The 12411-nt window shown below is 42.5% G+C and overlaps 1 protein-coding gene across 3 annotated transcripts in view; it reads left to right on the top strand.

Annotated features, from left to right (window-relative positions):
* Positions 1-12411, top strand: part of SLC2A9 (solute carrier family 2 member 9) — a 178318-nt gene that overhangs the window by 27383 nt on the left and 138524 nt on the right. For all 3 annotated transcript variants that reach the window (XM_075930735.2, XM_006128181.5, XM_006128182.5), the window contains exons 4-5: positions 6111-6235; positions 7625-7770. In XM_075930735.2, the coding sequence (XP_075786850.2) occupies positions 6111-6235; positions 7625-7770 (271 nt within the window). The remainder of the gene's footprint in view (positions 1-6110; positions 6236-7624; positions 7771-12411) is intronic.

Below are 12411 nucleotides of genomic sequence, written 5' to 3'. Positions count from 1 at the left end.
CTCATGGGGACTATATGGCTGTGTGCTTTGCATATGGGTATGGATGGCCTTGAGTATTCATTCTGAGAGGGGCATGATAGAAAGTTTGGGCTACTCTCTAGTAGTTTGTGGTCTGGGATGACCAAAAAAAAAAAAAAAAAATTAGAGCAGCAAGCCCAGAATGTTTTTCCTTATGGGAAGATTTATGGAGTTTGTTTTTAGGTACTGAAGCTACCATAAGCACTGTCGTTTGACTAGATTGATTTGGAAATGCTTAAGGTGTAGTATCTAATATAAGTGATGTCAATAGTTTTTTTTTATCATTATTATTTATATTTATGCTACTTTCCTGTTTTTCACAGATGGGATCTTGTCTTTTGGCGGAAAAGCGTGGCCTCTTTGTACCATTTTAAGCATAAGATCTAAACTTTGGAGGTTAACTAAATAGATATTAAGTACATTTTATTTTCTGAGACCTGTTGAGAAAATGTTTTCCTGCTACTTGTTTTTGAGCAAGTGTGAGGTCTACACTATTGCCAAACCACTATGTAAATCATGTTACTACAGTTCTATGCGCAACTGATTTTCCTATCATGATCTTGTATTTTCATTTACTAACCTTAAAATAACTTTGGCAGACATCCCTTTGGCTTTTATGTTCACTGCCAGAAAGATGTGTGCTTGATAGACCCTCTGCAAATCCATGTAGATCTGCTTTGTATCTATGGCTAACATTTGCAGATACGGGTGCTCATCCAGATACAAATTTACTATCCACACAGGGCTCTATTTACAGAGAGCTAACTCACACAGTAGCTAGCTCATTATAAAATCTTAGTGGAGAAAAGATACTCTGATGAAATTTCCAGACAAACTTTAAACACAAAATATTCTGGAAAAAAATCTATATTGATTTGACCTTAACCAATATTTTTTGTCTTTTTGGTTTTGTTTTTATTTGAGCGGGAGGGTTGATGACTTGCTTGGAACTGCCTGCAAGCTGAAAAATCAGTTATTTGGAGAGCTCTGCTCTGTAGGATTTGTTGTTTTGTTGTTGTTGTTTTACTGCAGTGTTGCTAGGTGAGGTCATCTGTGGTAGGGAGGCACTGTTTAAAACTTATTGTGCCTTTTCCCATAGAATCCTAGGGCTGGAAGAGACCTTAGGAGGTCATTGAGTTCAGTCCCCTGCCCAAAGCAGGGCCAATCCCAACTAAATCAACTCAGCCAGGGCTTTGTGAAGCGGAGACTTTAAAACCTCTAAGGATGGAGATTCCACCACCTCCCTAGGTAACCCATTCCAGTGCTTCACCACTCTCCTAGTGAAATAGTTTTTCCTAATATCCAACCTAGACCTCCCCCACTGTAACTTGAGACCATTGCTCCTTGTTCTGCCATCCGTCACTATTGCGAACAGCCCCTCTCCATCCTCTTTGGAATTTCCCTTCTGGAAGTTAAAGGCTGCTATCAAATCCCCCCTCACTCTTCTGCAGACTAAATAAGCCCATATCCCTCAGCCTCTCCTCATAGGTCATGTGCTCCAGCCCACTCATAATTTTCGTTGCCGTCCGCGGACCCTCTGCAATGCATCCACATCCTTTCTGTAGTTGGGGGGGGGGGGGGCAGAAATGGATGCAATATTCCAGATGTGGCCGCATCAATGAAGTATAAAGGGGAATAATCACTTCTCTAGATCTCCTGGCAATGCTCCTCCTAATGAACCCTAATATGCCATTAGCCTTCTTGGCTACAAGAGCACACTGTTGACTCATATCCAGCTTCTCATCCACGCTAATCCCCAGATCATTTTCTGCCGAACTGCTACCTAGCCAGTTGGTCCTCAGCCTGTAACAATGCTTGGGATTCTTCTGTCCCAAGTGCGGGACTCTGTGCTTGTCCTTGTTGAACCTCATAAAATTCTTTTGGCCAAAGCCTCTAATCTGTCTAGGTCACTCTGGACCGTGTCCCTGCCCTCCAGCGTATCTACCTCTCCCCTTAGCTTAGTGTCATTCACAAACTTGCTGAGGGTGCAATCCATCCCCTCATCCCGGTCATTAATAAAGATGTTGAACAAAACCGGCCCTAGAACTGATCCCTGGGGCACTCTGCTTGCAACCGACCACCAACCAGACATTGAGTCATTGATCACTACCCATTGGGCGTGACAAACTATCCAGCTTTGTATCCACCTTGCAGTCCACTTATCCAATCCATATTTCCTTAACTTGCTGGCAAGAATATTGTGGGAGAACGTATCAAAAGCTTTGCTAAAGTCAAGGTATATCACATCCACTGACTTCCCCATGTCCACAGAGCCTGTTACCTTATCATAGAAGCTAATCAGATTGGTCTGGTCAGGCATGACTTGCCCTTGGTGAATCCATGTTGACTATTCTTCATCACATTCCCCTCTTCTAAGTGCTTCAAAAGGGATTCCTTGAGGATCCCCTCCGGGGACTGAGGTAAGGCTGACTGGTTTATAGTTCCCTGGATTGTCCTTCTTCCCTCTTTTAAAGAAGCACCAAAAAAAGAAAAAAAAAAAAAGCATTGTGTGTGTCAGCTTTTCCCATATCATCTGTCACTAGGTTACCTCCCTCATCCAGTACGGGCCCCACGCCCTCTCTGATCACCCTCTTATTGCTGACATGCCTGTAGAAACCTTTCTTGTTACCCTTTACATCCCTTGCTAGCTGCACAAGGATTGTACAATGAGAGAGCTGATATGCATTAGTTACTGTAAAAAAACCAAAAACAAAACCATGCCTCCACTTTTTGGTTGTAAAGACTTGGCCTGTGTCTTCACCCTGCCTTAGAAACTCTTGGGCCACATCTCCACTTGCTAGAGGATCAACTCTTCTAGGGTTTGATTCAGTAGGTCTAGTAAAAACCCACTAAATAGAACTCTGTTAGGAGGATTCAGGGAAGTTGACGGAAGCGTTTCTCCTGTCAATTTCCCACTGTGGAGACCATGCCAAGATACACTATTTACATAGCTTGAGTTGCATACCTTTAGCTGACCTTCCACCTGCAGTGTACGTCTACACTTTAAAGAAAAACCTACAGGGCTGAGTGTTAGAACCATGGTCAGTTTAACTTGGGTTTGTGGGACTCAGGCTACAGGGCTAAACATGGCAGTGTATAAACAACAAGAAGTCCTGTGGCACCTTATAGACTGACATTTTTATTGGAGAATAAGCTTTCGTGGGCAAAGACCCACTTCATCAGATGCAGGTAGTGGAAATTCCAGAGGCAGGTATAAATATACAGGCATATAAAAAGAGTACCAATCAAGAGGAAGACTAGAGATAATGAGGTGAATTCAGTCAGGGAGGATGAGGGCCCACTCTAGCAGCTGATGTGGAGGTGTGACCACCAAGAGAGGAGAAACTGCTTTTGTAGTTGGCTATCCATTCACAGTTGTTTTTAATCCCAAACTGATAGTGTCAAATTTTCAAATGAATTGTAGCTCTGCAGTTTCTCTTTGAAGTCTGTATTTGAAGTTGTTTTGTTGCAGATTGGCTACATTTAAATCTGCTACTGTGTGTCCAGGGAGATTGAAGTGTTCTCCTACAGGTTTTTGTATGTTACCATTCCTTATATCTAATTTGTGTCCATTTATTCTTTTATGTAGGGACCATCCAGTTTGGCCAATGTATATGGCAGAGGGGCATTACTGGCACATGTTGGTATTCATTACATTGGTATATGTGCAGATGAATGAGCCCATGATGGTGTGGTTAGGTCCTATGATGGTGTCACTGGTGTAGATATATGGGCAGAGTTGGCACCAAGGTTTGTTGCAGGGATTGGTTCCTGAGTTAGAGTTACTGTGGTGTGATGTATAGTTGCTGGTGAGAATTTGCTTCAGGTTGGCGGGTTGTCTGTGGGCAAGGACTGGCCTGCCTCTCACAGTCTGTGAGAGTGGGGGATCATTGCCCAAGATGGGTCGTAGATCACTGATGATGCTTTGGAGAGGTTTTAGCTAGGGACTAGGTGATGAGTGGTGTTCTGTTGTTTTTTTTTTTTTTTTTTTTGTTGGTCCTGTCTTGTAGCAGGAGGCTTCTGGATACACGTCTGGCTCTGTCGATCTGTTTCCTCACTTCCTTGGGCAGGTATTGTAGCTTTAAGAATGCTTGGTGAAGATCTTGTAGATGTTTGTGTCTGTCTGAGGGGTTGAGCTAATGCGGTTGTACCTTAGCAGTGTAGGCATTTGGGTTCTAAGCTTTTCACTAGGTTTCAGAACCTGTGTTTCAGCTGGAACCAGAACGTCTGCACTGATACTTTTAGCCCCACCCCCATCCCCGCCTTACCAGCCTGAGTCACTTGTCCTGGTCTCTGAGATTTGGTGCCATAGGTTTTTCTTTGCAGTCTAGGCATATTCTGAAACTCCTTCAATTAATCATTATTTTAGGGGTTGGTGAGACCTGCCAATCCAGCCATTAAGAAAAAAGAAACCATTTGCAGACTTTTTTTCTTTGAGACAGCAGGTGATGAAGACATCCAGTCAGGTGGTAGTGATTATCTCAGTTACTGGGAGTGCTTTTTATTTAATCCTTCAGCAGAGAATAATCATTGAAGAATTTATCTCAGGAGAGCTATTGATTTCATAGCTTTAACATTCTTGTTACACATACGTGGCAGAATCAGACTTTGTACACCGTACAGCAGGAAGTGAAGCAGAGACTTAAAATATTCAGGAAATTCTTCATGCAGCCACTTCTTTAGACTGAGAGAGATCAATAATGGTTTGATCCAGTACTCAAAAGATATGGAAAGAGAGAGCACGGTCAGCAAAGAATAATAGGGATAAAATTGTAGTTAAATGATAGCTATATGGCTTTGTGTAGTTGTGCTAGAGGAAGGACCGAGAGGGTGGTTTTTTCAGATTTGGTTTAAAATATGGAAAAGAAGTTTATTTCAATTATACTACTACCTAGTAATTTCATCTAGTGATAGTGAATTTGGAAACATATATAGAACTGGATAACAAATTTAAAATGATGAATTCCCACTTTTTTTGTGAAAAGAAGTTGATCTTAACAAGAAATTAACGTTTTGTCCAGCTGTGCATGAGATCATTTTCTTCTATATACCTATAATACCATGAATTGGGGACAAGTTTTGCTTTCAGTTACAATAATGTAAATCTGATGACATCCATGGAATTTTTCCAGATTTCCATTCTGTAATCGAGAAGTAAGTTTGTCCATATTGCATTCCAATACATACTGAGGTTTTTCCTGATCTGTTGAAAACTTTGTAAATGCCATGGAGGGATCTACCATCTTTTTCAACCTATTGACATTTGAAAGTCTATTTTATTTCTTTTGCAATTTGGAACAGTTAATGCTGCTACATAGTCCAGCTTATTTTATCTACTCACTGTCTCTCTCTTTTTTTTTTTCTTCCTCCCCTCCTATTTTTTTCTCCTTTTCATTCTCTTTTTTTCCCATTTCTCTCTTTCCCTCACTTTATTCTTGGATCTGGACTTCTAACACTCCTGTCATCTGAAGAAGTGGGCTGTGCTCACGAAAGCTCATGATACCATCTATATGTTTTGTTAGTGTTTCAAGTGCTACTAGACTATTGTTGTGTTTTAAGATTTTTCCTGTTACAGACTAACTTGACTACCCCTCTGAAGCATCCAAATCTTGCCACTGGTGCCCAACCTGTGGTCTCTGGACCCCTAGTGGTCCGTGATGGCATTGCCGGGGTTTTGTAGAAAGTTTAAAAATAAGGATCGGATGGGCCCAATCCTTACTTTTTCTTTTTTCTTTCCTTCTCCTTTTCTTTTCTTCCCTGGTGGGGGAGTCCATGAAATTTTAATAAATTGAAAGAGTCCATATGCTCAAAAAGGTTGGGAACTACTGTCTTAATTATATCTTGTCTTGCTGTGGGGGACCATAAGAGAGAAAATCTTCATGCCTTTGAGATTTAGACTTTTATTTTTAAACAGTTACCATATTTATTCTGCATGAGATGTCGTTAGCTACAGTGTTTTGAAACTCTGTTATTAAGCACCGAGTTTTTAATTATTTGCAACTTTATATACAATGTAGCTATTTTAATAAATGTTTGTTAATATAACTATTTAAAATGTCATGTAAATATAAATGTAACATTTTCTTTTTCAGAAAATACACACTGCTGATCAATAATGTATTTGCAGTTGTGGCTGCATTGTTGATGGCTTTTGGTCAGTTAGCAGGGTCATTTGAAATGCTCGTATTGGGACGCACTGTGATGGGTATTCATGCAGGTAAGCTTTGTGTCATGCCGTTCATACTGTGCATCCTCTGCTACCTTGATATTGAGGAGTAATTTCTATGCATAACCCTCCCTAAATTCAATGGGAACAATCAGACTGACTAAGGATGGCAGAATCTGATCATTAATGAAGAATCATAAATGGATATTAACAATGACCTCAAATTGAATGTCTGCCTTCACAAAACAGAAGCCCTTTGGGTAAGAGAATATGGTCTGTCTATTAAAGCTGCTTATTTTCTATTTGACGTTGAATCTAGCAATACTAAATGTGAATAAGATAAGACTGAAGACCTAGAACATTGCTATCCATTTGTAATAAAATCTTTCTACCTTCTCAATGGACTTCTGATTGTTTCAGAACAGGATATTTACCTTGATTTCTGTGTCACTAAACCCTTCTTCTTAGACACCTTAGTTATCGTGTTTGTAAGCTAATTACATTAGTTTTGAAGAGATGTGCATTGTTTACATAGAAATTGGTACTTTATAGCAGTGTTACTCTGCTGGCTGCTAACATTTGTCATTGATCAAGGCTTGGTCAGTGTTAGGGACTAACCATAGTCACATTTTTATTTCCCCACATGTTGGGGGGGAGGGTACGTTCTCCTTTCTAATTCATGCAGTAAACACATTCTGAAAGGATGGCAAAACCGGTGGAGTATTAGCATCCTCTCCCATGCTTTCCTTTGGCAAATGATGACCCCTTAATATCCAGAGAATTGAGATAGGAAAACTCAGTTCAGACAAGCATTCCACGATTACTGTTCCATGCAGCTCACACCTTTAGTTGCTTTCTTGAAATAAAGATCCTTGCTATTTTAACTTGCCCCTTAGCACACGCATGTATCCCATCCAGGGATAACTTCATAGAACTGTAAGGAAACTTTGAGAGGTCATCAAATCCAAGCCTCTGCACGCATCGCAGGACCAAATACCATTTAGACCAGCTTAGCACTTTCCTTCTCCCCCAGTTCTTATGGGGATGAGCAAAAGAACAGCTTCCTCATCCTACTTATTTTGCATGTCTGGTTGAGTACGACAGTCCTCCCAACCTCCTGTCTCCATGACCGTTAGTAGTAATTTCTGTAGAACGGACACCCTTCCCCATATTGCAGCAATGGAACCATGACCTGCATGCATCATTTCCAATATGTAAATGGAAATTATTGGCTTCCTTGGTGATTCAGTGTTACAAGGATACGAATGCATTTGCATGCGCGCACACACACAGCATACATAGATTCTGTTCTTTTCCAAATAGGTCCTTATGCCACCCTCATCATGCTGATGTCTAAAATTGGTATTCAGACTTTTCTGAATAAAGTCCTTGCTCATTTATTACTTACAGCAATTTCTCTGTTTTTCCTTTCTTTTATAGGTGTGTCTCTCAGCACCCTTCCCATCTATTTGAGTGAAATATCGCCTAAAGAGATCCGGGGTTCTCTGGGGCAGATCACAGCAATCTTTATCTGTATTGGAGTTTTTATTGGTCAGATTTTGGGGTTGCCAGAAATATTTGGAAATGTAAGTACTTAGGGGATGTTTGTCCACTGTGTGTTGCATTTAAAAAGTGGCATTGGGGATTGTGATGGTTCCTTTTATAGGTAGAAAACCACACTACTGTCGTGTACCTAGAACCATTTTAGCAAGCAATGTCTTCAAAGGTTTGTTTGTTTGTTGTAAAGTTTGTGTGTGATGTGTATACTTAATTATCATTCTCTGAGAGAACTCCAGGACACGGGATCTTGTCCCCTGGGCAGTTGCTGACCAGCAAAACTTTGGTGATCTACTGCCACGCTGCAAAAAAGAGCATTCAATTTGATAGGGTTTTAAAAGAGGACTGAAGATGCTCTTCTCAGGGTAATGAAAGGGTAAAAGTGTTTTTTGTAGCCGGCTGCCCAGCTGGGTTGCTGTTTTGTTTATTATAATGCCGCTGACTTTTTGTTGCACTGCTAATTTATATGTTAGAGTGCCTTAGAGCCTGGTGTAGGTTCCTTTTTATTATTTAATTCTAAAATATAATTCTCCTCAGAACACTACCAGCATGGGCAGCAGCAGAAGACCCGTGAACCCCCCACTGATGTTTTCCAGTCCTAATTTGGAGGCCCTGCATTTAAAGCAGTTATTAATTAGATGAAAGAGAGTGTGGCCTTAGGTAGTCATTCACTTTGGGGTATGCAGGAGTCATTGTGAAGAAAATAGTTATGAGAGGTCTCCAGTCTGAGAATAGCAGATTAAGTGGCCCGGGTGGCTGGAATAAGGATTCCTTTTCTCCCTTTTCCTGAGGGAAATTGCTGGATTTTCCTAGAATTGTTTACATCAGTGGTCTCCAACCTTTTTACACCCAAGATCACTTTTTAAATGACAGACCAAGCCAAGATTTACCGCCCCGGCCTCTCAATTCTCCTCCTCTCCATCACTTGCTATCGCCAATCTTTATACTGCTGCTTAAAAAAAAAATTCTTCTGTAGGAAGAAGTTTTTCCAACATTTGGCCTGTCTGGACTAGACCAAATGTCAGAAAAAAACCCCTTCTTTTGGAAGTCCCCTTATTCCTTGTGGAAAAAGGAGTATAGAGGTGACCGAAAGAGCCTGTTTGCTCTTCCACTAAAAAAGCAGAAGAACAAATGCATCCCTGGATGCAGAAGAGTTTTTCTGGAATATCTCCAGAATCCTGAAAAACTCCTGCAGTCTAGCTGGACCCTCACTGGGTTGAGACAGGATGTGTAGTCTCTGGGGTGGGAATGAGGGATTTGGGTGTGGAAAGGGGTGAGAGGTGCAAGCTCTGGGAGGAAATCTGGATACAGGAAGAGGTGGAGAAGGGGACACTGGCTCGGGGGAGGAGGGCTCCAGGCCGGACAGTGTTGGGGTACTAAGCAAGCCACAGGCTTGTGGATGTGAGGGTGCAGGAATTTGGGTTGAGGTGTGTGAGGGGCTCGGGCAGGGGGTTCCAGTGTTTGATAGGCTCAGCTCTACGGTCTGGAGAAGGGGGAATGCAGGAGTGGTTGTGGCCAGATGGGGGCTTAGCCCCAATTGGGGGTTTGTTGGCCAGGCTTCATTTTTTAAATAAAATACTATGTTAAACACACACCGTTTCTGCATTGTCTTTATTTATGAGAATGGCAGGGAACCTGCCTTGAGTCAGGGGTCACTGGCCCATAGAAAAGTCATTCGGGAGCAGGGGACACAGTACTGGGGAGGGGTGCCAGAAGGACAGGTTTCTGCAGCAGGGGACAGGGTGCTGGGGGGGGACGACAGGTGTTTCTGCAGGGGGAAACAGGGGGACAGGTTTCTGTAGTGGGGAAGGCAGGGGGACAAGTTTCTGCAGTAGGGGACAGGATGCCAGAGGGAACTGGTTTCTGCGGGGGGGGGGGGGTAGGGTGCCGGGGGGCAGATTTCTGCAGAGGGGGGCAGGTTTCTGCAGTGGGGTGGGGGGGGCAAGGGAGAGGGAACAGGGGAGCAGGAGGGTGGGAGGCAGGTTTGGGGCAGGGGAGAGGGAACAAGATTGGGGGCAGGGTGTTCCCTACACCAGCCACGGCGGGAAGCCTCCAACCCGCGCTCCCTCCGGGCTGAGCGCAGGGCAGCTGGGCTGGAGCGAAGAGTGTTTATGAGATATTGATATTAAGGATGATAATTGAGGAAGCTATCTTTGTAATGGGTAAGGTAGTTAGAATCTTTAAGGCCCATTCATAAAGTGTCAAATTTAAGCATGAATGACAGTTCTGAGGCTTCCCTTTGTAGTCTGGTGTTAAAGTCTCTTTGAAGTAATATACATGTAGTAAGGTTGTTGAGACAATGCCCAGTCTGGTTGAAATGACAAACTGTTTTTTCTTTGTGAAACTGTCTGTCTGATGTCTGATTTGTGGGCATTAATTCTTTGGCGAAGTGTCTGAGAAGTTTGTCCAATGTACATAGCAGACGGACACTGTTGGCACATGATGGCATAAATTATATTTCTGGATGAACAGGAATGTGTGTTCTTGATCTTGTAACTGATGTGGTTAGGTCCCATGATGGTGTCAGCAGAGTAAATATGTGGACAAAGCTGGCAACGGGGTTTGTTGCAAGGGAAAGTTCCAGGGTTGGTATTGTGTGATATGTCCTGTGGTTGTTGGTAAGAATCATCCTGAGGTTAGGTGGTTGTCTATAGGAGACTATGGGTCTGTCTCCCAGAGCCTCCCAGAGTGTAGAATCCTGTTCCAGTATAGGTTGTAGGTTATTGATAATGCGTTGGACGGGTTTAAGTTGGGGGCTGTAGGTGATGACAAGTGGTGTTCTATTGTTGGTTTTCTTGGGTCTGTCTTGAAGTAGCTGGTTTCTGGGTATTCATTTGGCTCTTTCAATTTGTTTTTTTATTTCCCCAGGTGTGTAATTGAGGTTTACAAAGGCTTGGTAGAGATCCTGAAGTTTCTGGTCTCTGTCAGTGGGATTAGAGCAGATGTGGTTGCGTCTAAGGGCTTGGCTATTATCCTCGTGGCCACTGGATGTCACCATTACTCTGAACACAAGAAATTGATGCTTATACTAGTTGGTAACTGGCAGTGTTTTTCACACACATTCACTTTCAAAGTGAGGTATAGGAAATGCACAGAACAATCCTGTTACAGTGATACCTGAACTAAGGGCGCTTTCTCTAACAGACAGATCCATAGCAGTACTCACTTGAGGATTGAGGAGAGAGTGTCCCCTACATACCAAAATATCAAGTGCCCTATAAATGTCTACTTCAATCCACTGCAGGACTGCTATGTCACTTTTCTTACATGGTTTCATTTCTGGATGACATGCCTCAACTGTCCCCTTTTTCAGCCTTGTTTTAAATTATCATTTAAACACTGCCTAAGGATAATGCTGACTCAGTTTGCCTTTAAGTGAAAGACCTTATTAGACAACACAGTTTTGGGTGTTCCCTGAAAACTGATGTCAGACCCCACAGATGGTCAGGAGGGTCTAACCTCTGGGGAGCCTAAGCCATTGCTGTTTTGCAGTGTCCAACACTACGATTTTTAGTGCACTAAGTCATGTGGGCGTGGCACATGTCAGTCTGTCCAACCTGAAAGGCATGCTCCCAGCTGTTGTGAAGACATACCTACTGAAGTCTGTATCAAAACTCTCATTGACTTCAGTGGGGCTATGATTTTACTACCCTCCAGCTTTTACGTGCTGTTCCTGTTGAAGTCAATGGGAGTTTCACATATGTAAAGGCTGTGGAACTAGGAATAACTGTGGAATACTGGCAGTCCCCGGGTTACGTACAAGATAGGGACTGTAGGTTTGTTCTTAAGTTGAATTTGTATGCAAGTCGGAACTGGTACATATTGTAGGGGAAACTCTAGCCAAAGCTAGACTCAGCTTTCTCCAGAGCTCAGTTTTATTCTCCCACACCTCACTTCCCTCAGTCCTTTATTCTCAAGCTGAGGTGTCTGCTGAGAAAAGCCGCTCCGCGTCTGCCTGGTCTGCTGGGGGGGCGGGGCGCTAGCTTCGCGTCTTCCTGGTCTGCTGGGGGGAAGTAGCTAGTGCGGGGTTGCCTCACCCCGTTTGTAAGTAGGGATTCGATGTAAGTCGGATCCATGTAACCCGGGGACTGCCTGTACCTGCACACATTTTGTTATGAATTTTTTTCTTTAGAATCTATTAAGTGTCAAACATATTACTGTGTGGAGTTCTGTGGCACCTTAAAGACTTACAGATTTATTGGAGCATAAGCTTTTGTAGGTGAAAACCTACTTCCTCAGATGCATTTTGAGGTGCCTCCTTATTTGCATGCACCTGGTGAGGTGGGTTTTATCCACAAAAGGTTATACCCAAATACATCCGTTAGTTTTTAAGGTGCCACAGGACTCCTCTTTGTTTTTGCAGATACAGACTAACATAGCAGCCCCTCTGATACCTATTACTCTGTGCTCTTTTTGAGTGTTCTATATTTTTCTAAGGTGCTCAATCACCATTTACCTAAAGTAACATCTTGCAGCATAAAGCCTCTTAAACATTATGCTCAAAGTACTGTTCTTTGAGCAAGTTGCCTCTCGAGCAGGTACAAGACATTTGCAAGACTATTTTAGTTTAAATACATCCATACTCCAGTAGGTTCACATTATGACTTCTGTCTATCATGTGAAGGATGCCTATAAAATGGTCACCTTGGTTTAGTTTTTTCCCTTTAATT

This window comes from Pelodiscus sinensis, chromosome 4 (assembly GCF_052426305.1).
Source record: "Pelodiscus sinensis isolate ZL-2025 chromosome 4, ASM5242630v1, whole genome shotgun sequence".
NCBI classification, from domain to species: domain Eukaryota; kingdom Metazoa; phylum Chordata; order Testudines; family Trionychidae; genus Pelodiscus; species Pelodiscus sinensis.
Note: the sequence above shows the minus strand (reverse complement) of the source record. Positions and strands in the feature narration are given on the sequence as shown.